Source organism: Oncorhynchus keta, chromosome 37 (assembly GCF_023373465.1).
Source record: "Oncorhynchus keta strain PuntledgeMale-10-30-2019 chromosome 37, Oket_V2, whole genome shotgun sequence".
Taxonomy (NCBI): Eukaryota; Metazoa; Chordata; class Actinopteri; order Salmoniformes; family Salmonidae; genus Oncorhynchus; species Oncorhynchus keta.
In genome coordinates, this window is record NC_068457.1 from 1,544,334 (window position 1) to 1,568,962 (window position 24,629).

At 42.9% G+C, this 24,629-nt stretch overlaps 1 protein-coding gene across 3 annotated transcripts in view; it reads right to left on the reverse strand.

The window, feature by feature from the left end:
* Nucleotides 1–1,974: 1,974 nt before the first annotated feature.
* LOC118369953 (RIPOR family member 3-like) overlaps nt 1,975–24,629 on the reverse strand; it is a 43,122-nt gene continuing 20,467 nt past the window's right edge. Inside the window, exons 2-6 of one of the 3 annotated variants that reach the window (XM_052498962.1) lie at nt 10,172–10,357; nt 6,507–6,590; nt 5,978–6,068; nt 2,498–2,609; nt 1,975–2,403 (exon numbers count right to left, since the gene is read on the reverse strand). In XM_052498962.1, the coding sequence (XP_052354922.1) occupies nt 2,593–2,609; nt 5,978–6,068; nt 6,507–6,590; nt 10,172–10,330 (351 nt within the window). In that variant the 5' untranslated portion in view covers nt 10,331–10,357 and the 3' untranslated portion in view covers nt 1,975–2,403; nt 2,498–2,592. Of the gene's footprint in view, nt 2,404–2,497; nt 2,673–5,977; nt 6,069–6,506; nt 6,591–10,171; nt 10,447–24,629 lie in introns of those variants that run through there. The other 2 variants (XM_052498961.1, XM_052498960.1) reach the window with 2 other exon arrangements.

The following is a 24,629-nucleotide window of genomic DNA, read 5'->3' on the forward strand; positions in this document are numbered from 1 at the left end:
GGTGCATATACTCCAGAATGTTATGAAGAGTGAACAGATGAATTGCAATTAATTTCAAAGTCCCTCTTTGCCATGCAAATGAACTGAATTGCAAAAAAAAGAATTCCACTGCATTTCAGCCCTGCCACAAAAGGACCAGCTGACATCATGTCAGTGATTCTCTCGTTAACACAGGTATGAGTGTTGACAAGGCGGGAGATCACTCTGTCATGCTGATTGAGTTTGAATAATAGACTGGAAGCTTCAAAAGGAGGTTGGTGTTTGGAATCATTGTTCTTCCTCTGTCAGCCATGGTTACCTGTAAGGAGACACGTGCCGTCATCATTGCTTTGCACAAAAAGGGCTTCACAGGCAAGGACACTTGCCATAAGGCAAAAGTGATAACTAAGTGGATCGGGGAACAAAACATCAATATTCTGGGTCCATGGCCAGGAAACTTCCCAGATCTGAATCCCATTGAGAACTTGTGGTCAATCCTCAAGAGGCGGGTGGACAAATAAAACCCCACAAATTCTAACAAACTGCAAGAATGGGCTGCCATCAGTCAGGATGTGGCCCAGAAGTTCATTGACAGCATGCCAGGGCGGATTGCAGAGGTCATGAAAAAGAAGGGTCAACACTGCAAATATTGACTCTTTGCATCAACTTGATGTAATTGTCAATAAAATCCTTTGGCACTTATGAAATGCTTGCAATTATACTTCAGTATTCCATAGTAACATCTGACAAAAATATCTAAAGACACTGAAGCAGCAAACTTTGTGGAAATTCTCAAAACTTTTTGACACGACTGTACTCTGTGCTACCGAGTTTGTATGCTAGCTCAGTAGCTAACTCAAGCTGGCTAATGTTAGCCCTTAGCCATGCTAGCATATAATTACATTCCAGACCAACTGTTGGTGGTGGTGTCACGCCCTGGGGCCTGTTGCACAAAACTAGGATAAGGGATTAAGCCAGGATATCTTGGTGATCCTGGCTCAATTGATCCGTAATCCGGTTGCACTAAAGATGGATAGGGGGCAGGAGGATATGTTATGGTATAAATTACCATGGAGATTTATTCTGTGGAGCTAGCCTGCTCCAGACCAGGCTAAATTCCAGGATCTATTTAATCTCATCCCTAATGTCAGTCAGCAGTCACCACAAATGGAAACCAATAGTTATTTCACTGCTCACTATACATTGTTATCACATATAACTAGACCCACTGTCATTATTTAAACGTTTGTGATCATTAATTTCAATAATTTTGGATAAAAATTATTTTTAGATGTTGCTATCATTAGATAATTTACAGTTTCCCATAGACTATATATAAAATGATAGAATATTAGGGCCACAGAGGGAAAAAAAAGACAAGTCATAATATTGTAACCAGTTGTTTTAAAGGAGGACAGTTGTTAAAATGACAGATGCGGGGCATTTCGTGAAATTGTACTTCAGTATGGTTTCATAAACAAAGACATGCTGATGTGCCAGAATATTAAGTATCACATTGTCATAAGTATCAAAACTGTAAAAACAATATGTAGCTTTTCTGCAGAAAGAACCAGCCTCATAAATTTATGACTTTATCCTTTTTCTTCAGTGTGGCCCTAGTACTCTGTCATATAAACAAATACACATTCCATATGAATATAAAAACACAATGTGTAACATTATGTTCCTTTATTGAATAAGGACAAAACAAAGCAGGTAAACCATCAGCTCCTTTCGAAACTGAAGTCACAGTGACTCTACAAGATGGAAAGCACAGAATCCAAGCATATTATACAAAATGATACATACACATTCAAAGGTCTGTATATAACACACCCTGCATGTCTGCACACTAAAATAAATGCAGGACAAATCCATACACATCAACTGAACAGACAAATGAATGGATGCAGTAGCCTCCCTGCAGCCTTGTATTACACACAGTATACCGCACAAACATCATAAGAGGCCAAATTCGTAAAAAACGAACCCAAAAAACCCAAATTCCTCTGCCACCGCAGGACATATTTAACCAAAATTGAAAGCACACATACTAACTAAAATAATTCAACACATATTGGTCCCTCAGCAGCCGACCACTGTCGTCATCAGGGAAGATTGCCGGATTGTCCCAGTCCATGGCTGGTGGCACTCTGGGGGCCCTCTCCTTCCTCAGGCAGGCCACATTGTGGAGGACAGCACAAGCCACAGTAATATCACATGCCCTAACAGGGCTGACCCTTAATTTGTGAAGGCAGTGAAAGCGTGCCTTCAGGAGGCCAAAGGTCATTTCAACTCTGGCCCTGGTCCTGGCATGGGCATGGTTGTAGGCCTGCTGTGCTTCCTGGGGGTCTGTGAAAGGTGTCAGGAGAAAAGGCTGGCAGCCATACCCCCTGTCTCCCAGCAACACACCAGAGAATTCACCTGTCAACACAAAATCTCATCATTACTACCTCATAAACACAGTGATATTCTTGACACAGCCATGATGGTTATAAATAGGGGTTGTGTGGCTTACCTTGTGATAGGCACTGATAGATTTCAGAGGCCCGAAAGATTCTGGAGTCATGGACTGAGCCAGGCCATTTTGCCACAACATTGCTGATCACACAGTCAGCATTGCAGACCATCTGAAATCATAAGATGAGGAATATTACACCAATCAATGCACATCACTGGCAGATTTTTTTGCTTATTTTCATAGGTAATTTTGCTCAAGAAAATATTCAAGATGTTTTTTAGATATTTTTTTTACTGAAAACAAGACAAAAATACTAAGTAAGAAAGACATTTTTGCAGTGCAGTGAGCAACCGACCTTGGGTCCTTTGAAAGGCGCTATATAAATTAAAGTGATTATTATTATAGCTCATCTATTTATTCAATTAAATTTTATTTATATAGCACTTTTCACAATTGTTTCATTCTGTCAAAGCAGCTTTACATTAATGAAAGCAGGAGAAAAAAAAAACGGTGGACAACATAAGAAGCAGAGTACAACGGCTAAGATTAAACCGTACTGAGCGTAGTAACGTTAAATAATAATGTAAGGCTTTAATAATAATTTATCATAGCTTTATACAGTGTGATGGACTTACTTTACACAATTTCACTCATATCTGCAGTACATTTCAATTAAAAATTTAACCGTTTCATAATTACAGTACAACTGCGTTTTTGGAGATGTGAATTAAATATTTGAATTGTAATTGTGATGTTTCAGCGGAGCGGTGAGTGTGTAATTGTGCACTACTTACGCATTCAGGCGGTCTGCAATACTTTGCCACGCTTTATCACTGTGGCGGTGTTGCCTTTCTTCTTAATTATATATTTTACCTCCTCGTATGCCTCCATGAGGATTTGTGCTTCCGACGGGGAAAAGTACGCGGCTCTAGTTGCCATGGTAAATCAGTTAATCTGTGATCTGTGGCGGGGTCTATTTGAGTGAGCCGTGAGCGCGCACCTATCCAGGATTGGTTTCACCTGGCTTAATGAATCCGTGTCTGCTCATCCTGGCTTGGTCTTTGTGCAACCAATTAAGCCTGGACGCACATGTTTTGGCTTCATTGAGCTCAGCTTAGTCATTTATCCCGGATGTCTTAATTCTACTTTTGTGCAACAGGCCCCAGGTCTAAGTATTTTGTGTTTTTCTTCATGTATTGGGTCAGGCCAGGGTGTGGCATGGAGTTTTTGTATTGTGGTGTGTTTTGTCTTGGGGTTTTGGTGTGTATGTATTTGGGATTGTAGCTAGTGGGGTTATCTAGCAAAGTCTATGGCTGTCTGGAGTGGTTCTCAATCAGAGGCAGGTGCTTATCGTTGTCTCTGATTGGGAACCATATTTAGGCAGCCATATTCTTTGGTTGTATTGTGGGTGATTGTCTTGATGTCCTTAGTCTGTGTTAGTTTGCACCAGTTAAGGCTGTTTTTTGGTTTTCACTACGTTTTTGTGTTTTGGATTCGTGTTACGTTGTGTAAATAAACATGGATCACAATATACGTGCTGCAGTTTGGTCCGACTCTCCTTCACCATTAGAAAACCGTGACAGGTGGTGAGCTAAAATCCACTAATCACAGAAAATGTGAAGTAAATCAGGAGCAGATGGCAGTGATTACAGCTGTGAGTATTTCTGGGTAAGTCTCCTAGAGCTTTGCACACTTGGATTGTACAATATAATTAGTTTCATTTTTCACGCTCCGTCAAGTTCAAATCAAATCCAATTCTATTGGTCATATACACATATTTATCAGATGTTATTGTGGGTGTAGCGATATGCTTGTGAGCCTTGCTCCAACAGTGCAGTAGTATGTAACAATTCACAACAATAACAAATCAAAGTAAAAGAATGGAATTATGGAATATATAAATATTAGGATGAGCAATGTTGGAGTGGCATTGACTAGAATACAGTATATGCATATGAAATGAGTAAAACAGTATGTTTACATTAAGACCAGTGTTCCATATCTATGTACATAAGGCAGCAGCCTCTAAGTTGCAGGGTTGAATAACTGGGTGGTAGCTGGCTAGTGACAGTGAATAAGTTCAGGGCAGCGTACTTGGTGGAGGCCGGTTAGTGTTGGCTATTTAACAGTCTGATGGCCTTGCGATAATAGCTGTTTTTCAGTCTCAGTCCAAGCTTTGATGCACCTGTACTGACCTCGCCTTCTGGATGATAGTGGGCTGAACAGGCTATGGCTCAGGTGGTTGATGTCCATGATGAGCTTTTTGGCCTTCCTATGACATCGGGTACTGTAGGTGTCCTGGAGGGCAGGCAGTGTGCCTGCGGTGGGCAGACAGCGCCATCCTCTGGACAGCCCTGCGGTTGTGGGCGGTACAGCTGCCGTACTAGGCGGTGATACAGCCCGACAGAGTGCTATCAATAGTGCATCTGTAATAGTTTGCGAGGGTTTTAGGGGCCAAGATGAATTTCTTCAGCCTCCTGAGTTTGAGGATGCACTGTTGCACTTTCTTCACCCCACTGTGTGGGTGGACCATTTCAGATTGTCAGTGATGTGTACGCAGAAGAACTTGAAGCTTTTCATCTTCTCCACTACGGTTCAGTCGATGTGGATAGGGGCGTGCTCCCTATGCTGTGTCCTGACGTCCACGATCAGCTCCTTCGTTTTGTTGACGTTGAGGGAGAAGTAGTTTTCCTGGCACCACTCCGCCAGTGCCCTCACCACCTCATCATTGTTGGTAATTAGGCTTACTACTGTTGTGTCGTCTACAAACTTGATGATTGAGTTGGAGGTGTGCGTGGCCACGCAGGGCCCCTGTGTTGAGGATTAGCATAGTGGAGGTGTTGTTTCCTACTTTCACCACCTGGGGCGGCCTGTCAGGAAGTCCAGGACCCAGTTGCACAGGGCGGGGTTCAGATCCAGGGCATCGAGATTGATGAGCTTGTCAGGTACTATGGTGTTAAAGGCTGAACTGTAATCAGTGAACAGCATTCGTACATAGTTATTCCTCTTGTCCAGATGGGATAAGGCAGTGTGCAGTGCGACGGCAAATAGTTGCCTAGCAACCTCGCAAGTTAAACCAGTAGTCATGAGTGCAAACGATTTTGTTTAATTTGAAGTTATTTCTGTTGGAGCTTCCATTGTAGGGAATTGGCTGGCTTACCGGGTCCTCCATATTGCATCACATTCAGGACAAATATTTTTTGACATGAAAGATAGAAAAGTGCGGTAACTTTGCAATGCAAAACCATATGTTACAGGTGGTTAGGTTTATGCTACCTACCCTTTAAATCATAATGAATACCTGGGGGAACTTGATCCCAGATCAGCACTCCTACTTTGAGAAGCTTTGTGAATATGGGCCAAGAGGAATTCACAGATTCACACATTCATTCATTCAAGAACACAATATTCCGATTCAGATGAGGTGGAAATCTAGCCCATTTAGGCACAGACATTTCCATTTGACTAACCTACCAGGTTAGTTATTACTTATCTAGTAATGTAATTGCATGCAAATGAACAGGGCTGAATGATTACCATATGATAGCACGGTCTCTCTAACAGCACTGCGCAGGTCCTCGTCAGATGACCACCACAACTCAGCCTCCTGCTCCACGCTCTCCATCGCCTGCCAAACAGGAGATCAAAGTTCAAAGCGTGTCATATAAACCAAACAGCTAGGCTGCCATCTCTTCAAAACATAATCTTGTCTATGCACATGATAACCCTCATGTGCATGATAAGTCTCCCAAAAGCACGACGGCAATACATCTCAAGTACAAACACTCAAAGGTATCCCTTAGTTTTTAATTGGCTTGGTGTCTTTATTTTCAAGCAGGGCCAAATGTCTACAACTTCAGTGGCTCCCTCAAATATGCCATCAAAAAATCCCAGTGAAATAAGGCAGGAGAGAAATGCCATGCCAAAACAAACAATCTACAAGCATTAGTGTCCAGGATAAGATCGAGTGTGTTGATGCAGAGTGGCAATTGGCGACATATGTCCCCTTCTTGCGACACCCTGTGGCTTTGGCACATATACATTGTACACAACCAAGAGCACTCACTTTGAGACACTTGAGGGCCAGACAGGCAGTCTGTTGGAGCTGGACATCGCTGTTCCTCAGGATTTCCGTGTAGTAGATTACAGCCTAGGAGGATAATAAGACAATAAAATCCATCCAATTTTGAAATTCTAGCATGTCATATTTTTTAGTAAGATTTTGTTTAGTTTTCCCAGTACTTCAATAGAGAATCTCCACTGAGAATGTTTTTTAGTCCTGGACTAGGCTAAATCTGTGCCTGGGAAACCGGTCCTACAAGTACTTCACTAACAAAGTATAATGTGGTAAATCTATCATTAGGGTAAATATTTCATTATGAACATGGTTGAGCATGGGAGAGGTTTTCAACCCAAGTGTAAAGGCCATGATTAAAGACTCAGCTATACGAAATGAGCATTAGCAGAATCAATGGCTTCCACCCGCAACAACAGAGCACAAAATGAGAGGCTAATCTCAACCAAAGTTGTCAAGCAGCTATCACGTTGCAGAGAGTGAAAACTCCCATGCATTTGCAGAATCTGTGTGGGTGCTGACGATTGCAGCCTCTTGCCTCACGCTATCTTTGAACTGCTGCTCATATCACTTAGTTTAATCAATTGTAATAAATACCATACCAACTGAGGGAGGCATGATGGATCTAGACTACAGCTACAGTGAAGAATAATTAGAATGGGATGCTTGTGTTGTCCTTTTGTAATGGATTAATGTTTTATATGTATACCAGGACTCTTTGAGAATAAATAAAACATTTATAAGTAGTATACATACTATTAATACATGAGTATATTATTATTAAACATTTATTAGCATTACAATTATTGAGCATTTAAACATTTCTGTACCCCTTTATCATGATATCCAATTGGTAGTTACAGTCTTGTCTCATCGCTGCAACTCCTGTACAGACTCGGGAGAGGCGACAGTCAACAGCCGTGCGTCCTCCGAAACACAACCCAACCAAGCCGCACTGCTTCTTGACACTATGCTTGCTTAACCCGAAGCCAGCCACACCAATGTGTCGGAGGAAACACCGTACATCTAGTGACCGTGTATGCGCCACAGAAGTTCCTAGAGAGCGATGGGACAAGGACATCCCTGCCGGCCAATCCCTCCCCTAAACCGGACAACACTGGGCCAATTGTGCGCTGCCCCATGGGTCTCCCGGTCTCAGCGGCTGCGACAGAGCCTTAACTCGAACCAGGATCTCTAGTGGCACAGCTATCACTGCGAAGCAGTTCCTTAGACCACTGCGCCACTTGGGAGGACCTTTTTATTTAGCTTTTATACTCCGCAAAGAAGAAACATCCTCTCACTGTCAATTGTGTTTATTTTAAACGAACCTCAACATGGGTAAATATTTGTATGAACATAAGAAGATTCAACAACTGAGGCATAAACTGAACAAGTTCCACAGACATGTGACTAACAGAAATGGAATAATGTGTCCCTGAACAAAGGGGAGTCAAAATCAAAAGTAAGTCAGTATCTGGTGTGGCCACCAGCTGCATTAAGCACTTCAGTGCATCTCCTCCTCATGGACTGCACCAGATTTGCCAGTTCTTCCTGTGAGATGTTACCCCACTCTTCCACCAAGGCACCTGCAAGTTCCCGGACATTTCTGGGGGAATGGCCCTAGCCCTCACCCTCCGATCTGACAGGTCCCAGACGTGCTCAATGGGATTGAGATCCGGGCTCTTCGCTGGCCATGGCAGAACACTGACATTCCTGTCTTGCAGGAAGACATTCCTGACATTCCTGTCTTATGTGGTACCTTGCGGGAAGGGTACCACATGAGGGAGGAGGATGTCTTCCCTGTAATGCACAGTGTTGAGATTTCCTGCAATGACAACAAGCTCAGTCCGATTAAGCTGTGATACACCGCCCCAGACCATGACAGACCCTCCACCTCTAAATCGATCCCGCTTCAGAGTACAGGCCTTGGTGTAATGCTCTTTCCTTCGACGATAAATGCAAATCCGACCATCACCCCTGGTGAGACAAAACCGTGACTCGTCAGTGAATAACACTTTTTGCCAGTCCTGTCTGGTCCAGCGAAGGTGGGTTTGTGCCCATAGGCAACGTTGTTGCCGGTGATGTCTGGTGAGGACCTGTCTTACAACAGGCCTACAAGCCCTCAGTACAGCCTCTCTCAGCCTATTGCGGACAGTCTGAGCACTGATGGAGAGATTGTGCGTCCCTGGTGTAACACGGGCAGTCGTTGTTGCCATCCTGTACCTGTCCCGCAGGTGTGATGTTCGGATGTACTGATCCTGTGCAGGTGTTGTTACACGAGGTCTGCCACTGCGAGGATGATCAGCTGTCTGCCCTGTCTCCCTGTAGTGCTGTCTTAGGCGTCTCACAGTACGGACATTGCAATTTATTGCCCTGGCCATATCTGCAGTCCCTGTCTCCTTGCAGCATGCCTAAGGCACATTCACGCAGATGACCAAGGAGCCTGGGCATCTTTCTTTTGGTGTTTTAGTCAGTAGAAAGGCCTCTTTAGTGTCCTAAGTTTTCATAACTGTGGCGTTAATTGCCTACCGTCTGTAAACTGTTAGTGTCTTAACAACCGTTCCACAGGTGCATGTTCATTACTTGTTTATGGTTCATTGAACAGGCATGGTAAAGAGTGCTTAAACCCTTTACAATGAAGATATGTGAAGTTATTTGAGTTTATAACATTTAAACAAAACTGTTTTTAAACATCAATAATCATTTAGAATTTTTTAAGTTATACCAATCTATACTGAACAAAAAAATAAACGCAACATGTGAAGTGTTTCATGAGCTGAAATAAAAGATCCCAGAAATGTTCCTCTGTCACAGTGAAAAGTCTTGTCTGTTTCGGCTACATCACTTTGAGTAATGAAGTATAAAAAACATTGAAAAGGCTAATAACAGCATACCCTGTTTCTGGATGATAACATCAGCCACGCGAATAGAACAACAGGTTGTATACATGTTCATTTAGTGATATTGTTATAAAAACAAGGCGGTTCGCAGCTTCTATAGTTTTAAAGAAAGGCCATCAACAGCCGCTATGGGTTCTAAAGGGTTAATTAAACAACATGATCATTACACAGGTGCACCTTGTGCTAAGGAAAATATAAGAACACTCTAAACTGAGAAGTTTTGTACCACAATACAATGCCACAAATGTCTCAAGTTTTCAGGGAGGGTGCAATTGGCATGCTGACTGCTGGAATGTACACCAGAGCTGTTGTCAGAGAATTTAATGTTAATTTCTCTGCCATAAGCCGCCTCTAACGTCATTTTAGAGAATTTGGCAGTATACCCAACTGGCCTTACAACCGCAGACCACGTGTAACGACGTCAGCCCAGGACCGCGGCATCCGGCTTCTTCACCTGCGGGATTGTCTGAGACCAGCCACCTGGACAACTAATGATACTGAGTATTTCTGTCTGTAATAAAGCCTTTTGTGGGGAAAAACTAATTCTGATTGGCTGGACCTTTCTCCCCAGTGTGTGGGCCTGTCTCCCAAGTGGGTGGGCCTATGCCCTCCCAGGCCTCTGCCCAGACATGTGAAATCCATAGTTTAGGGCCTAATGAATTTATTCATTCTTTATATGAACTGTAAGTAAAATCATTGAAATTGTTGCATTTATATTATTGTTCAGTATATAAAAAAATGTGTCCTCGCCCTAACCTTGGTCCTGAAGGCCACCTTGGTCCTGAGACAGTTGCTGGCAGCCTGAGACACCTTGTGGCTGGCTAAGCGATGGAGGGTACATCCCAAGGGCAGCAGCTCAGTGATGCACCTCCCTTTCAGCTTCTTAAAGGCCATTCTCCTCTTAGGACTCTCCATAGCACACACCAGGTACACTGAAAAACACTGAAAGATTTGAGGTTAGGGACAGTTCAAAATGTATTGGAATTTTGCTACATAATTTCTTCCATCCTAGCCAAGTTTCCCCATCTGCTTCCATGCATCTCCCCTATCTCAAGGTACTTTGGTACTTATTCACTAAACCTTTCCGGGCGCTAACTTTACCACATGTCAATATAGTCTACCAGTCTAACTGTCTAACCTGCTCCCTATCCAGGGCTGTAGCTACATATGAGGACACCGAGGTCCGGACCTCTATAATGTTTTCTAGTTTGAAAAAATAAACATGTTGACCTGTAAAATACTTTCTTTACTGTGTACATCTAAATATTATTCCCAGCATTGATCAAAACTCAGAACGCATTTATTCTTGATTTGACTGAGCTCTAATCCCTCCTGCCTCTTTGCGAACGAATGGAATAATATTGAACAGTGGTTTCCCACTGGGCATTGACATCAGTTCACCGTCTAGTTGAAATTTGTATTTATTAATTTTATTTAACCAGGTAGGCAGTTGAGAACAAGTTCTCATTTACAACTGCAACCTGGCCAAGATAAAGCAAAGCAGTGTAACAAAAACAACAAAGAGTTACACAAACACAGTCAATAACACAAAATAAAATTAAAATAGAAAAATCTATGTACAGTGTGTACAAATGTAGAAGAATAAGAAGGTTGGCAATAAATAGGCCATAGAGGTGAAAATAATAACAATTTACCATTTATACTGGAGTGATAGATGTGCAAGTAGAGATACTGGGGTGCAAAAGAGCAAGAGGGTAAGTAATAATATGGGGATGAGGTAGTCTGGTGTGCTATTTACAGATTGGCTGTGTACAGGTACATTGCTCGGTAAGCTGATGCTTAAAGTTAGAAAGTGAGATGAAAGACTCCAGCTTCAGAGATTTTTGCAATTCGTTCCAGTCATTGGCAACAGAACTGTAAGGAAAGGTGGCCAAAGGATGTTTTGGCTTTGGGGATGACCAGTGCAATATATCTGCTGGAGAGCGTGTTGCTCTGGTGACCAGTGAGCTGAGATAAGGCGGGGCTTTACCTAGCAAAGACTTATAGATGACCTGGAGCCAGTGGGTTTGGTGCCGGATATGTAGTGAGGGTCAGCCAACGAGAGCATACAGGTCGCAGTGGTGGGTAGTATATGGTGCTTTGGTGATTAAAACGGATGCTAAATGTGAGTCTGGAAGGAGAGTTTAGTCTAACCAGACACCTAGGTATTTGTAGTTGTCCACATATTCTAGGTCAGAACCGTCCAGAGTAGTGATGCTAGTCGGGCGGGAGGGTGCGGGCAGCAATTGGTTGAAGAGCATGCACTTAGTTTTACTAGCATTTAAAAGTAGTTGGAGGCCATGGAAGGAGTGTTGTTTGGAGGTTTGATAGCACAGTGTCCAAAGAAGGGCCAAATCCATACAGAATGGGGTTGTCTGCGTAAGAGGTGGATCAGAGAATCACCAGCAGCAAGCGCAACATCATTGATGTACAGAGAAAAGAGTCGGCCGAGAATTGAACCCTGTGGCACCCCCATAGAGACTGCCAGAGGTCCGGACAACAGGCCCTCCGATTTGACACACTGAACTCTTATCTGAGAAGTATTTGGTGAACCAGGCGAGGCCTTCATTTCAGAAACCAAGGCTATTGAGTCTGCCGATAAGAATGTGGTGATTGACAGAGTCGAAAGCCTTCGCCAAGTTGATGAAGACGGCTGCACAGTACTGTCTTTTTTATCGATGGCGGTTATGATATCGTTTAGGACCTTGAGCGTGGTTGAGGTACACCCATTACCAGCTCGGAAACCAGATTGCATAGTGAAGATACGGTGGGATTCAAAATGGTCGAAATGGTCGGTGATCTCTTTATTAACTTGGCTTTTGAAGATTTTAGAAAGGCAGGGCAGGATGGATATAGGTCTATAACAGTTTGGGTCTAGTGTCTTCCCCCTTTGAAGAGGGGGATGACCGCGGCAGCTTTCTAATCTAGGAGGATCTCAGACGATACGAAACAGAGGTTGAATAGGCTGGTAATAGTGGTTGCAACAATTTCAGCTGATCATTTTATAAAGAGAGGGTCCAGAGTATCTCGCCCAGCTGATTTGTAGGGATCCAGATTTTGCAGGTTTTTCGGAACATCAGCTGTCTGGATTTGGGTGAAGGAGAAGCGGAGGGGGGGTGAGTTGCTGCAGGGGGTGCTGAGATATTGGCCGGGGTAGGGGTAGCCAGGTGGAAAACATGGCCAGCCGTGGATAAATTCTTATTGCAATTATTGATTATCGTAGATTTATCGGTGGTGGCAGTGTTTCCTATCCTCAGTGCAGTGGGCAGCTCGGAGGAGTTGCTCTAATTCTCCATGGATTTTACAGTGTCCCAAAACAGTCAAGTCTGGGGTGAACCAAGGGCTATATCTGTTCTTTGTTCTACATTTCTTGAATGGGGCATGCTCATTTAAGATGGAGAGGAATGCACCTTTGAAGAGCAACCAGGCATCCTCTACTGATGTGATGAGCTCAATATCCTTCCAGGATACCCGGGCCAGGTTGATTAGAAAGACCTGCTCGCTGAAGTGTTTTAGGGAGCGTTTGACAGTGATGAGGGGTGGTCGTTTGACCGCGGACCCATTACGCATGCAGGCAGTGATCACTGAGATCCTGGTTAGACAGCAGAGGTGTATTTAGAGGGCAAGTTGGTCAGGATGATATCTAAGAGGGTGCCCATGGTTACGGATTTAGGATTGTACCTGGTAGGTTCCTTGATAATTTGTGTGAGACTGAGGGCATCTAGCTTAGATTGTAGGATGGTCGGGGTGTTAAGCATGTCCCAGTTTAGGTCACCTAATAGTACGAACTCTGAAGATGTATGAATTGATTGCCCCCCATCTATGGTGTCCAGGGCACAGCAAGGGGCTGAAGGGGGTCTATAACAAGCGACAATGGTGAGACTTGTTTCTTGAAAGGTGGATTTTTAGAAGTAGAAGCTCAAATTGTTTGGTCACAGACCTGAATAATATGACGGAGCTCTGCAGGCTATCTTGTTGGAAAATGTTATAGTTAGGGATGGAAATTTCAGCATTCCTGGTGCTTTCCTAAGCCAGGATTCAGACACGGCTAGGACATCCGGGTTGACGGAGTGTGCTAAAGCAGTGAATAAAACAAACTTAGGGAGGAGGCTTCTAATGTTAACATGCATGAAACCAATGCTTTTACGGTTACAGAAGTCAACAAGTGAGAGTGCCTGGGGAATGGGAGTGATGCTGGGGGCTGCAGGGCCTGGGTTAACCTCTAAATCACTAAACGAACAGAGGAGGAGTAGGATAAGAGTACTGCTAAAGGCAGAACTGGTCGTCTAGTGCGTTCGGGACAGAGAGTAAAAGGAGCAGATTTCTGGGTGCAGACAAGGGTATGGTAGACAAGGGTATGGTAGGATGTGAGTACATTGAAGGTAAGCCTAGGCTTCGAGTGACAATGAGAGGTTTTGTCTCTAGAGGCACCATTTAAGCTAGGTGTGGTCACCGCATGTGTGGGGTGTGGAACATAAAGGCTAGCTAAGGTATATTGAGCAGGGCTGGAGGCTCTACAGTGAAATAAGACAAAAATGACCAAAACAGCAATAGACAAGGCATATTGATTAGGGAGAGGCATATGTAGCCGAGTGATCATAGGGTCCAGTGAGTAGCTGGGCGAGCTGGAGGCATGGCGATTCAGACAGCTAGCAGGCCGAGGCTAGCAGCAGGCTAGCAGATGGCCTCGGGGACATCGCAACGGGAGAGCCTGATGAAACCCCCTCGGACGTTTACGTCGGCAGACCAGTCGTGATGGATCGGTGGGGCTCCATGTCATCAGCAAAGAGTCCAGGCCAATTGGCAAAAGAGATATTGAAGCCCAGGAATTGCTTGATGGATCTCTTCGGCGATCCAGGAGATGGGCCTAGTTTGAGGATAGCTCCAGGCTAACTGGTGCTTGATTCAGGACACAAACGTTAGCCAGGAGTAGCTACTCGGATAGCAGCTAGCTAGTTGTGATGATCTGGAGTAGAGGTTCAGAGCTTGCGGTAGGAATCCGGAGATGTGGTAGAGAAAAGCAGTCCGATATGCTCTGGGTTGATATCACGCTGTGCAGGCTGGCAGGAGTTTACCGGGCAGAGGTCGGCAGATGTCAGAGTTTAACGGTGATGACGGCTAGTTAGCTGGCTAGCTGCTGAAGGGGGTTCCTGTTCTAAAGTATAAAAATAGCATATCCATACTACATTGGGTGAGGCGGGTTGCAGGAAAGTATGTTCAGGAAAGTATGTAACGATTTTCGTTGGTGGAAGAAGGTGAAGAGGACCAAAGTGCAGCGTGGTACATATCCATAATACTTTTAATAAAAAATAAATACACGAACAAAAACAACAAAGCAAACCGTTCTGACAGGTGCAACAAACACTAACCAGAAAATAACTACCCACAACCCATAGTTGGAAAACAGGCTGCCTCAGTATGGTTCTCAATCAGCGACAACAATTGACAGCTACCTCTGATTGGGAACCATACCAGGGCCAAAACGAGAAATACAAAACATAGAATGCCCACCCCAACTCACGCCCCGACTAAACTAAAACAGAGACATAAAGGAACTAAGGTCAGGACGTGACAAATGGCCTTGAGATCGAAGCTGTTTTTCCATCTCTGGGTCCCAGCTTTCATGAACCTGTACTGACGTCGCCTTTTTGGATGGTAGCGGAGTGAACAGGCCATGGCTCAGGTGGTTGATCTTTTTGGCCTTCCTGTGACATTGGGTGTTGTAGGTGTCCTGCAGGGCAGGCAGTGTGCCACCAGTGCCCACACCACTCTCTGGAAAGCCCTACGGTTGCGGGTGGTGCAGTTGCCATACCAGGTGGTGATGCAGCCCGGCAGGATGCTCTCCATTGTGCATCTGTAAAAGTTTGTGAGGGTCTTCTGGGCCAAGCTGAATTTCTTAAGCCTCCTGAGGTTGAAGAGGCTCTGTTGCGCCTTCTTTACCACACTGTCTGTGTGGGTGGACCATTTCAGATTGTCAGTGATTCAACACTATACACGTCAGCTACTGCAATGACTGAAATGACTGCAACACTCAACAAAGAGCTGCAGCAAGGAATAAGTTAGCCCTGCATATTTCTAAAACGTAAAGCATTGTATTTGGAAAAACACTCACTAAACCCTAAACCTCAACTAAAACTTGTAATAAATAATGTGGAAATTGAGGAAGTTGAGATGACTAAACTGCTTGGAGTAACACCAGATTGTAAACTGTCATGGTCAAAACGTATTGATGCAGTAGTAGCTAAAATGGGGAGAAGTCTGTCTATAATAAAGTGATACTGTCTTCTTAACAACACTATCAACAAGGCAGGTCCTACAGGCCACCTTGTCTACTGTTCAGTCGCGTGGTAAGGTGCCACAAATAAGGACTTAGGAAAATTGCAATTGGCTCAGGACAGGGCAGCACGGCTGGCCCTTGGATGTACACAGAGAGCTAATATTAATAATATGCATGTCAGTCTCTCCTGGCTCAAAGTGGAGGAGAGATTGACTTCATCACTACTTTTATTTATGAGAGGTATTGAAATGTTGAGTGCACTGAGCTGTCTGTCTAAACTACTGGAGCTTCGGACACCCATGCATACCCCACAAGACATGCCACAAGGGGTCTGCTTTGGCAGCAGCTAATGGGGATCCATAATAAATACAAATACAAATGTATTTGTGTTTGACTGAGGTGAATGAACCTACAGCAGCCAAGATGATAATGGCTGGGGTAATTTTGCTTTCCAGACCTCTAAAACTCAAACCCTGGTTACGGCCCTGTCTCTATCCACCATTCATACTGACAATAGTGGGAGGTGGATCGTTTGTCCAGATCTACAATATGCTAACTAGCAATCATACCACACATAAAATCATTCAAAGCTGCACTAATTTTCAAAGCAAGCGGAGAGGCCAGGTTGCGCATGAAAGAACAGTGAAGACGTGACATGCAGCTCAAAAAGCTACCCTAATGATCTTATTCGGGGACAACACAATACCTAGACTAGCCTACAGCACCACATTGCAAAGAATAATTGCATTATTGTTTTCAGGTAAGTACACAATTCTACTGCATGCTGTTGATTGCAGTGAAAATGTCATTTGGATAACTGTGCAAAAGCCCTGTGATTTTGATTGTTTCATTTGGATCAGTTGTCGGTCTACTCTCAACAATTTACAAGGTCTAGAAAGGCACAATAGCAGGCCAGTCTGGTTGTATTTTAAGTTCTGATACTGAGATGCACATTACTCTGCATTCCTAAGCTGTTTGGGGTTTTCGGCTGGGTTTCTGTAGAGCACTTTGACATCGGCTGATGTAAAAAGGGCTCTAAATACATTTGATTAGATAAACACCAGTCACAATGTTTTAATCTGATTAAGCTCAAAAGTCTCCTGAAGGTTATCTGTGGAAAGTTTTCAGACCCCTTGACTTTGTCCATATTTTATTACGTTACAGCCTTATTCTAAAATGGATTTTTTTTTTAAATGTTCTCATCAATATCCCATAATGATGAAGCAAAACCTTTTTTTTGGTGCAAATGTATTAAATACAAAACTGAAATATCACATTTACATAAGCACCTTTGGCAGCGATTACAGCTTCCTGTATTTGGGTAGTTACTCCCATACTTCTCTTCAGATCCTCTCAAGCTCTGTCAGGTTGGATGGGGAGCGTCACTGCTCAGCTATTTTCAGGCCTCAAGACATGTTAGATCGGGTTTAAGTTGGGGCTCTGGTTGGGACACTCAAGGACATTCAGAGACTTGTCCCGAAGTCACTCCTGTGTTGTCTTGGCTGTGTGCTTAGGGTTGTTGTCCTGATGGAAGGTGAACCTTCGCCCCTAGTCTGAGGTCCTGAGCGCTCTGGAGCAGGATTTCATAAAGGATTTCTCTGTACTTTGCGCCATTCATCTTTCCCTCAAGCCTGACTAGTATCCCAGTCCCTGCCGCTGAAAAACATCCCCACAGCATGATGCTGCCACCACCATGCTTCACCGTAAGGATGGTGCCAGATTTCCTCCAGATGTGACAATTGGCATTCAGACAAAGAGTTCAATCTTGGTTTCATTAGACCAGAGAATCTTGTTTCTCGTGGTGTGAGAGCCCTTTAGGGCTGTCATGTGCCTTTTACTGAGGAGTGGCTTCCGCCTGGAATCTATGACACAAAGGCCTGCTTGGTTGAGAGCTGCAGAGATGGTTGTCCTTCTGGACGGTTCTCCCATCTCCACAGAGGAACTTTGGAGCTCTGTCAGAGTGACCATCGGGTTCTTGGTCACCTCCCTGACAAAGGCCCTTCTCCAATTCCTCAGTTTGGCCAGGCTGCCAGCTCTAGCAAGAGTCTTGGTGGTTCAAAACTTCTTCCATTTAAAAATGATGGAGGCCAATGTGTTCTTGGGGACCTTCAATGCTGCAGACATTTTTGGGTACCCTTCCCCAGATCTGTGCCCGACACAATCCTTTCTCTGAGCTCTACGGACAATTGCTTTGACCTCATTGCTTGGTTTTTGCTCTGACCTGCACTTTCAGCTTATATAGACAGGTGTGTGCCTTTCCAAATCATGTCCAATCAATTGAATTTACCACAGGTGGACTCCAATCAAGTTGTAAAACACATCAAGGATGATCAATGGAAACAATATGCACCTGAACTAAATTTCTAGTCTCATAGCAAAGGGTCTGAATACTTATGTAAATAAGGTATTCCTGTTTTTATTTTTTGTAAATCAGAACTTTCTAAAAATGTGTTCTTGTTTTGTCATAATGGGGTATTGTGTGTAGATTGATGAGGCAAAAAAAAAAGATTTCATTCACTTCAGAATAAGGTTGTATTGTAACAACATTTGGAAAAAGTAAAATGGTCTGAATACTTTCCGAATGCACTGTAATTCCAGCATCCGTCCAGCATCTGTTTAGATGGTGGTGTTGAAAAAGCAAATGAAGATGTTGAAGCGCCCGAAGTCGGAATGCTTTGCTTATTGATTGGGGTGCATTGGCACTGAAACCTGTTGCTGGAAAATGTATTGCATATATTTTATATAATTATAAATCTGATTTTGACTAGCTGATCATTGTCTGCAACCGGCTCTGATTGTAGTGTAGGTCTGATGAAACAGGCAGGGAGAGTTTTCTCATCCGTGGTGGTCAGTCGGCGAACCCTCAACCTTCTGGCCTGTATCCCTGGGTGGCACAGACTGTGCCACAAAAACATGCTGAACTTCCAAAGTCGAATATCCACAGGGTCGCTGCAGTTGTTATTTTTGGTTGTAAAACATTATTTTAAGTTAATTATATGAGGGGGAGCGGGTGCAATTTTTGTTGACATTTCAAGGTTGTGTGAAAATATTTTTTACTTTGGGAGGTGGGTGCATTTTTTGACACCTCGAGTTGGACCAGTAAATTTAAAGCTGTCCCTTTTTTTTCCATCTTTGTATCTGTCTGCTTATAGGCAACTTGGCATTGTCTTGCAAGTTGCCAAACAACCCGGTGTTGTTGAATGCAGAAACAGTAAAGAAGGTACAGAGGCTAAATATTTGCACAACAACAGTTGGAAAGGAAATAGATAGAGAGCTGAAGGACACGCATGTTGTGGAGATAGCAGAACTCAAAAAGGCTTATCAGTAAAAACCACAAGGCTATACCATCCCCAATCAGTCAAAATGCATATCCTACTGTACAATAAATAAAAAAACATGCATGGCTTCCATCCAGCACATTACTCTAGGACTCTTCCCAACTGCTGCTGCAGCTCAGACTAGACCTGGATTAAAATAGTATTTGAAATACTTTAAACTCTTCCTTTAGCCTGCCTGGAGTGCCAGGAGTGTGGGGTTTGCACTTTTGGGACTTTTCTATTTGTTCCATTGCATCAGGCAAGCTAAATCAAGCACAGCTAAATGCATTTGAATACAGTATTTGAACCCAGGTCTGGCTCAGACCATACTTGTCCAATTATCTCAACTTTTCTGCAGCATTCTCTACTGGGTAACCCATCACATTCTGTACATGCAGATTTAGTATGGGCCTTTCATTGTGTGGTGTAGGTGTCCCCTCTGCCTTTTGAAGACACAGCTGTAGAGGCCACTAAGGAAACCTGTCCTTTGTTTCACACCATGCCCACATGCTCCAGTTTATGACTTAATTCTGGTGTACATGGAGTGTGGCGGTCATGACATTTTGTCAGACGATTATTTTCATGCAAAAGACTGCCAGTTTCATGGTAATTGACCGCAAATTAACATAAAGATGTTTAGCATCTCCAGGCCTCCACACATACAAGCCATATACAAGCTTCTGATGCGCGCACATAAAAAAAAGCACATATTGCTTTCGTGAAAAGTGTTAGATGTGATTTTTGATTGCATTTGCATTGATGTCAGTGGTTAGTGACAATGGAGCCCTGAGTACCAGGCCATTAGTGACCTGATGATAATTAGCAAGTTGGGTACTACTAACACATGTCCAGAGAGCATAAGAAGAGATTACCGTGACTCAGCGGTCACAGAATTTTACAGCAGTCATGACGCATGACTGCCAGTGTGTCGGTAATACGGTCACCGCAACGGCCCTAACATGGAGCAGGAAGTGTCGACAGAGTATATTCAGATGTTTTGGGAATGTTTTTGGGACTCATGTTATCCTGGATCTGAAATAGTTGTGAGAATCTATCTTGCTGTGGTCTACTGCATTGTCTTTGCATTCTGTACTTCTGCTTCCTGAACAAAACCTCATTGTTTTGTGTGGACAGGATTTGGGGGCTTTAAAGTATGCATAATATGATACTCATTTTACCCTCAAGATCAACTCAAGACAATCCATAAGTCTTCCGTTGTTGTCCTACGATGAACATACTGTAGTTAACTGTTCTCAAATCCATGGAACTGAATGAGGTGATACAGTAACAACATTTAAATGTGGAAGGTAGTCCATTCTATGGTCTAGCTCCAGTGCTTTGTTCAGATGCTATGTACATTTATCTTTTTCAATCAAAGAGCTGAGCAAAACCAGAATAGTTTTGTTCAGGTCGGTGCAATAGTGTGAAAAGGAAATTCGTTTCTGACAGGATATCTTCTCTGGAGAGAAGATATCACTCTGTCAATTAGGTTAGTATTGTAGAGTAACTACAATATTGTTTATCCATCCTCAGTTTGATCTTATCACAGCCATTAAACTCTGTAACGGTTTTAAGAGCGTTGGGCCACGAACTGAATTGTCACTGGTTCGAAGCCCCGAGCCGAGTAGCAGAAAAATCTGTCGATGTACCCTTGAGCAAAGCACGGTACACTTTACTTGACACCCAGTTGTAGCCATGTCATAACCTGTCATAATATGGTCATAAAACTGCCATGACTCATATATTTACACCTGTTGTGTCATATACTACACTATTTTATGACACTTACATAAGACTGTCAAACCCACATTTATTCAAATGTATTTTTTTCCCTGCCAAGAAGTTTCCTTTCATTTGAAAGTTTGTTTCTTAAGTTCTTTGTTTTTGTTCTTATGAATTCTTTACAGTCATGTTTTTTTTTCATCATATTTTAAATATCTTCTAGAAAATACTCTTTATGACACTGTCAAGAAGCATTAACGACCATCCTATGACACTTTATTTGGACTAAGAAAATGCACTTTATGACACTGTCAAGAAGCACCATGACATCCTGTATAACTTTACTTGGACTAAGAAAATGCACTTTATGACACAGTCAAGAAGAGTTATGACCATCATAGTCATATTAGCAGTGGTACATAAGTAAAAGTATTACTTTAGTAGTTTTTGGGGGTATCTGTACTTTACTATTTAGTATTACTGAGGTGTACCACACTGGTCATAAAATAAGTCCAGTGAACTTCCATCTCCAGAACAAATTACAAAAATAGTCATGCCTTGCCATGTGTAGGTTCAACTACAATACAACTAGTATAATGATCTAACCATGTGTTCCGGTAGAATAATATTTCAGAACAAATTGGTAGGATATCTGGTCCCTTTGAGTACCAGTACCAATACCAGCAACAGTCAGTCCAGCTACAATCAGTAAGAAGGTTGGAGACCTAACAAATCAAATTGCCCTTGACAACAGTGACAGAATAGTTAGCAGTCACTCAGATTGCAACACGTGGAAGGAAATCTCCAGAACACTCTTCCAATGGTTAACACACATACCACTAATAAATATAACCCCCATTCAGGAGGAAAGTTATTAGAAATCACGAACCATGATCACACCATGAACAACTGGTCCAATACTTAAAGAGTACTTCCGTCGTGAGGTTAGCTCCTCCGTGGATAACATAGCTATGAAATAGACTTCTTCATACCCATCGCCCTTGCAATAGTGGAAGAGACAGTGACTTGTAGTAAAACTACTACGGACTCTCTCGATACCAATTCTGACTGACCTCCAGGCATTGACCTGGACATTACCTGATTTATGTCAGACTCATTCTGAATAAGTTCTTCCCTTTTTCATGTGAGCTTCTGTAAGCATAAACGCACACGTACAACGGAACAATCAGTAAGGATTTATATATATTTTATTCACTTAATTGTCCGAGCAAAATACCAGACTTAGTAAAGTTGAACATTTACTTTGAGGCCTTTGACTCTACAGCTACAGTACTCACCAGTTTCTCCACAGAGGTCCATAGGTCTTCCCTGGAGACTGGCCGAAACTGGTGCGTTGCAGCTGTAGACTTAAGATATAAACTTAGGATAGTGCCCTAAGCAACACACCGCAAATTAGGAATGCCCTAGACATGACATTAGAGACAATGCCATGATAGAGTCATGTAGCAAAGACCATGAACGTATATAGAATACAGTCCAATTAGATGATTAAAGGTGTGAGAACTATATTTTATATCTTTTTGTTTATGCTTTCATTCCTTTTCGGTTAATTTCCCTTGACACTTAGGAAGTGATAGAGCCATAAACAAAGTCCCCATACAACCAACACTTAGTGCCAAAATGCCGCTCATTTGGTAAAGAAATGTAATTATGTATTTATTTAAGTTACTGCCCAAATCTATCAGCCTGGACGAACAGAGAACAGGTCCTGAACGGCAATGCCCAACCCGAACATCCCCGGCCCATGCTTGGAGCTGCCAGCAGCTTGCAGAAATCCTTCCAGGGTAAACCACCAGAGGGGAACAGCTACGGCGATCTCCAACCAGTACGTCCCCTGGCCATTCTTGTGGTGGCTTGTAGAAATCCTCCCAGGGTAAACCACCAGAGGGGGACATCGACGACACTCACCAACTGGACCTCCGCTGCCCATCCTTGGAGCGCCCTGTGTAACAGTATAATTTTAAACCGGGCGCGAACCAGGGACCTTCTGCACACATCAACAACAGTCACCCACGAAGCATCATTACGCATCGCTCCACAAAAGCCGCGGTCCTTGCAGAGCAAGGGGAACTACTACTTCAAGGTCTCAGAGCAAGTGACGTAACCGATTGAAACGCTATTTAGCGCGCACCGCTAACTAAGCTAGCCGTTTCACATCCGTTACACTTCACCAACTGGACCTCCGCTGCCCATCCTTGGAGCGCCCTGCAGCTTGCCGAAGAGGAGGGGGGACAATTTTATGACTTTACAACCACGTCATAAATTCCTTGCAGAGACACTTGTCTCCCTGACCATGCAGTATGGGAGAGAGAGGGTCACAGTAGAACAAAGGAACTCTCCACACAAATACTCCTACCTCCTCAAATTGGAGATTTAACGACTCTTTTGTAGACATCCTTATCTGAAAATCATATAGGATTCCAATAAAAAAAATCATATTAGAATCCAAAGGAAAATCCTAGGTTCCAAAATCTGCTGTCTTATATCTGAAAAGGATTTTCTTTTGGATTCTTGTTCGATTTTTTTTATTTTTTATATTGGAATCAAATATGATTTTTTTTAAATGGACATTATTTTAATTTAAAAAAAAGGTACAGGACAGATATAGAGGGAATGGTAAACAGTTATACTGTATCTAGCTTAATAAGACTGATTTTATGGGGATTTTTTTTATAATGCTAGTTATATTTTCACAGGGGGCGTGGACATTGACTCTGGGGGCTTAACAGCACAGACAATCAGCTGAGCCAGGGCTCGAACCCTTGTCGCTGAAGGGTTATATGTGGTCTGGAGTTAGGAGCTTAAACCCCTGTACCACACATCAGCACACTGACAGGACAGGGAATCCTATAAGATCCTATAGGATTTCAATGTGTTTTTCTCCCAAGGGATTTCTATACATTTTGTCTATGGGAATTGTATCTAAAGAATGGATGCTCAAAACTTGGCTATACACTATAGTTAACTTGGCTGCTTAACATATGGAGCATCCAGACTCACACAAAACTCTTAGACAATCATCTATGATAACATCATAAGCAGCCAATATTGAACTGCCTCACTTGCCAGTTGAGATGGTGACCCGATAATGGGTAATGCCTGGCAATGTCCCCTCTACCCAGTAGCCATCTTGTGCAGCTCCATCGTCACAAGATCCAAGGGAGAGTAAACATTTGCATCTGTTGCGTCTCACATTGTAGTTATTGTGCCATTGCAACAATAATAGCTGTGAAACCTACTGAGAATGTCTGCAAGGTTAACATTTGTGCCAAAAAGGTGTGATATGTGGCATTGTAGCCAAACAGCATAAAGTTAGATTAACAATTTGATGTCATCTTAATGTGACACAGGTCATCATATATTATTTTATTTTTCTATTTTTATTTACAATACCTGGATCAGGTGTGCCAAGAGGTCACTAGATGATGGTCAGGGCTGGCTCCAGGGTTAAGCGACATAAGCCCACTTGTCGTTCCACTGGACAGTTCAATTTGTTTGTAAATTAACCTTTTATTTATTGTAATTTAAATTAGTTTGTAGTAGTTAAGTTTTGTCTTAGATTACATAGCTACCTCAATTGTTATTTTATATAATTTTGGTGACTTTACAGCAATTGCTCGCTAGCTTATTCCCTAGCTCCTAACATTTTGCTAGCTCGCAGGCTCAGCTGAATAAAAATTCCACTAGATAACGTAAACTCACTTAAACCCATACATCGCCCTGGTCCGTAAAATCGCCTTTATTTTAGCGCCCCAAAAACGTAATACTTCCAGATCAACTTTAATGTCAATACCATTGTAATGCACAATTTCTCCCCTTTCCAACAGAATCAATTACAAGACCTAAACGCTGCCCGTTTCTGCATAATTCAAGCAGG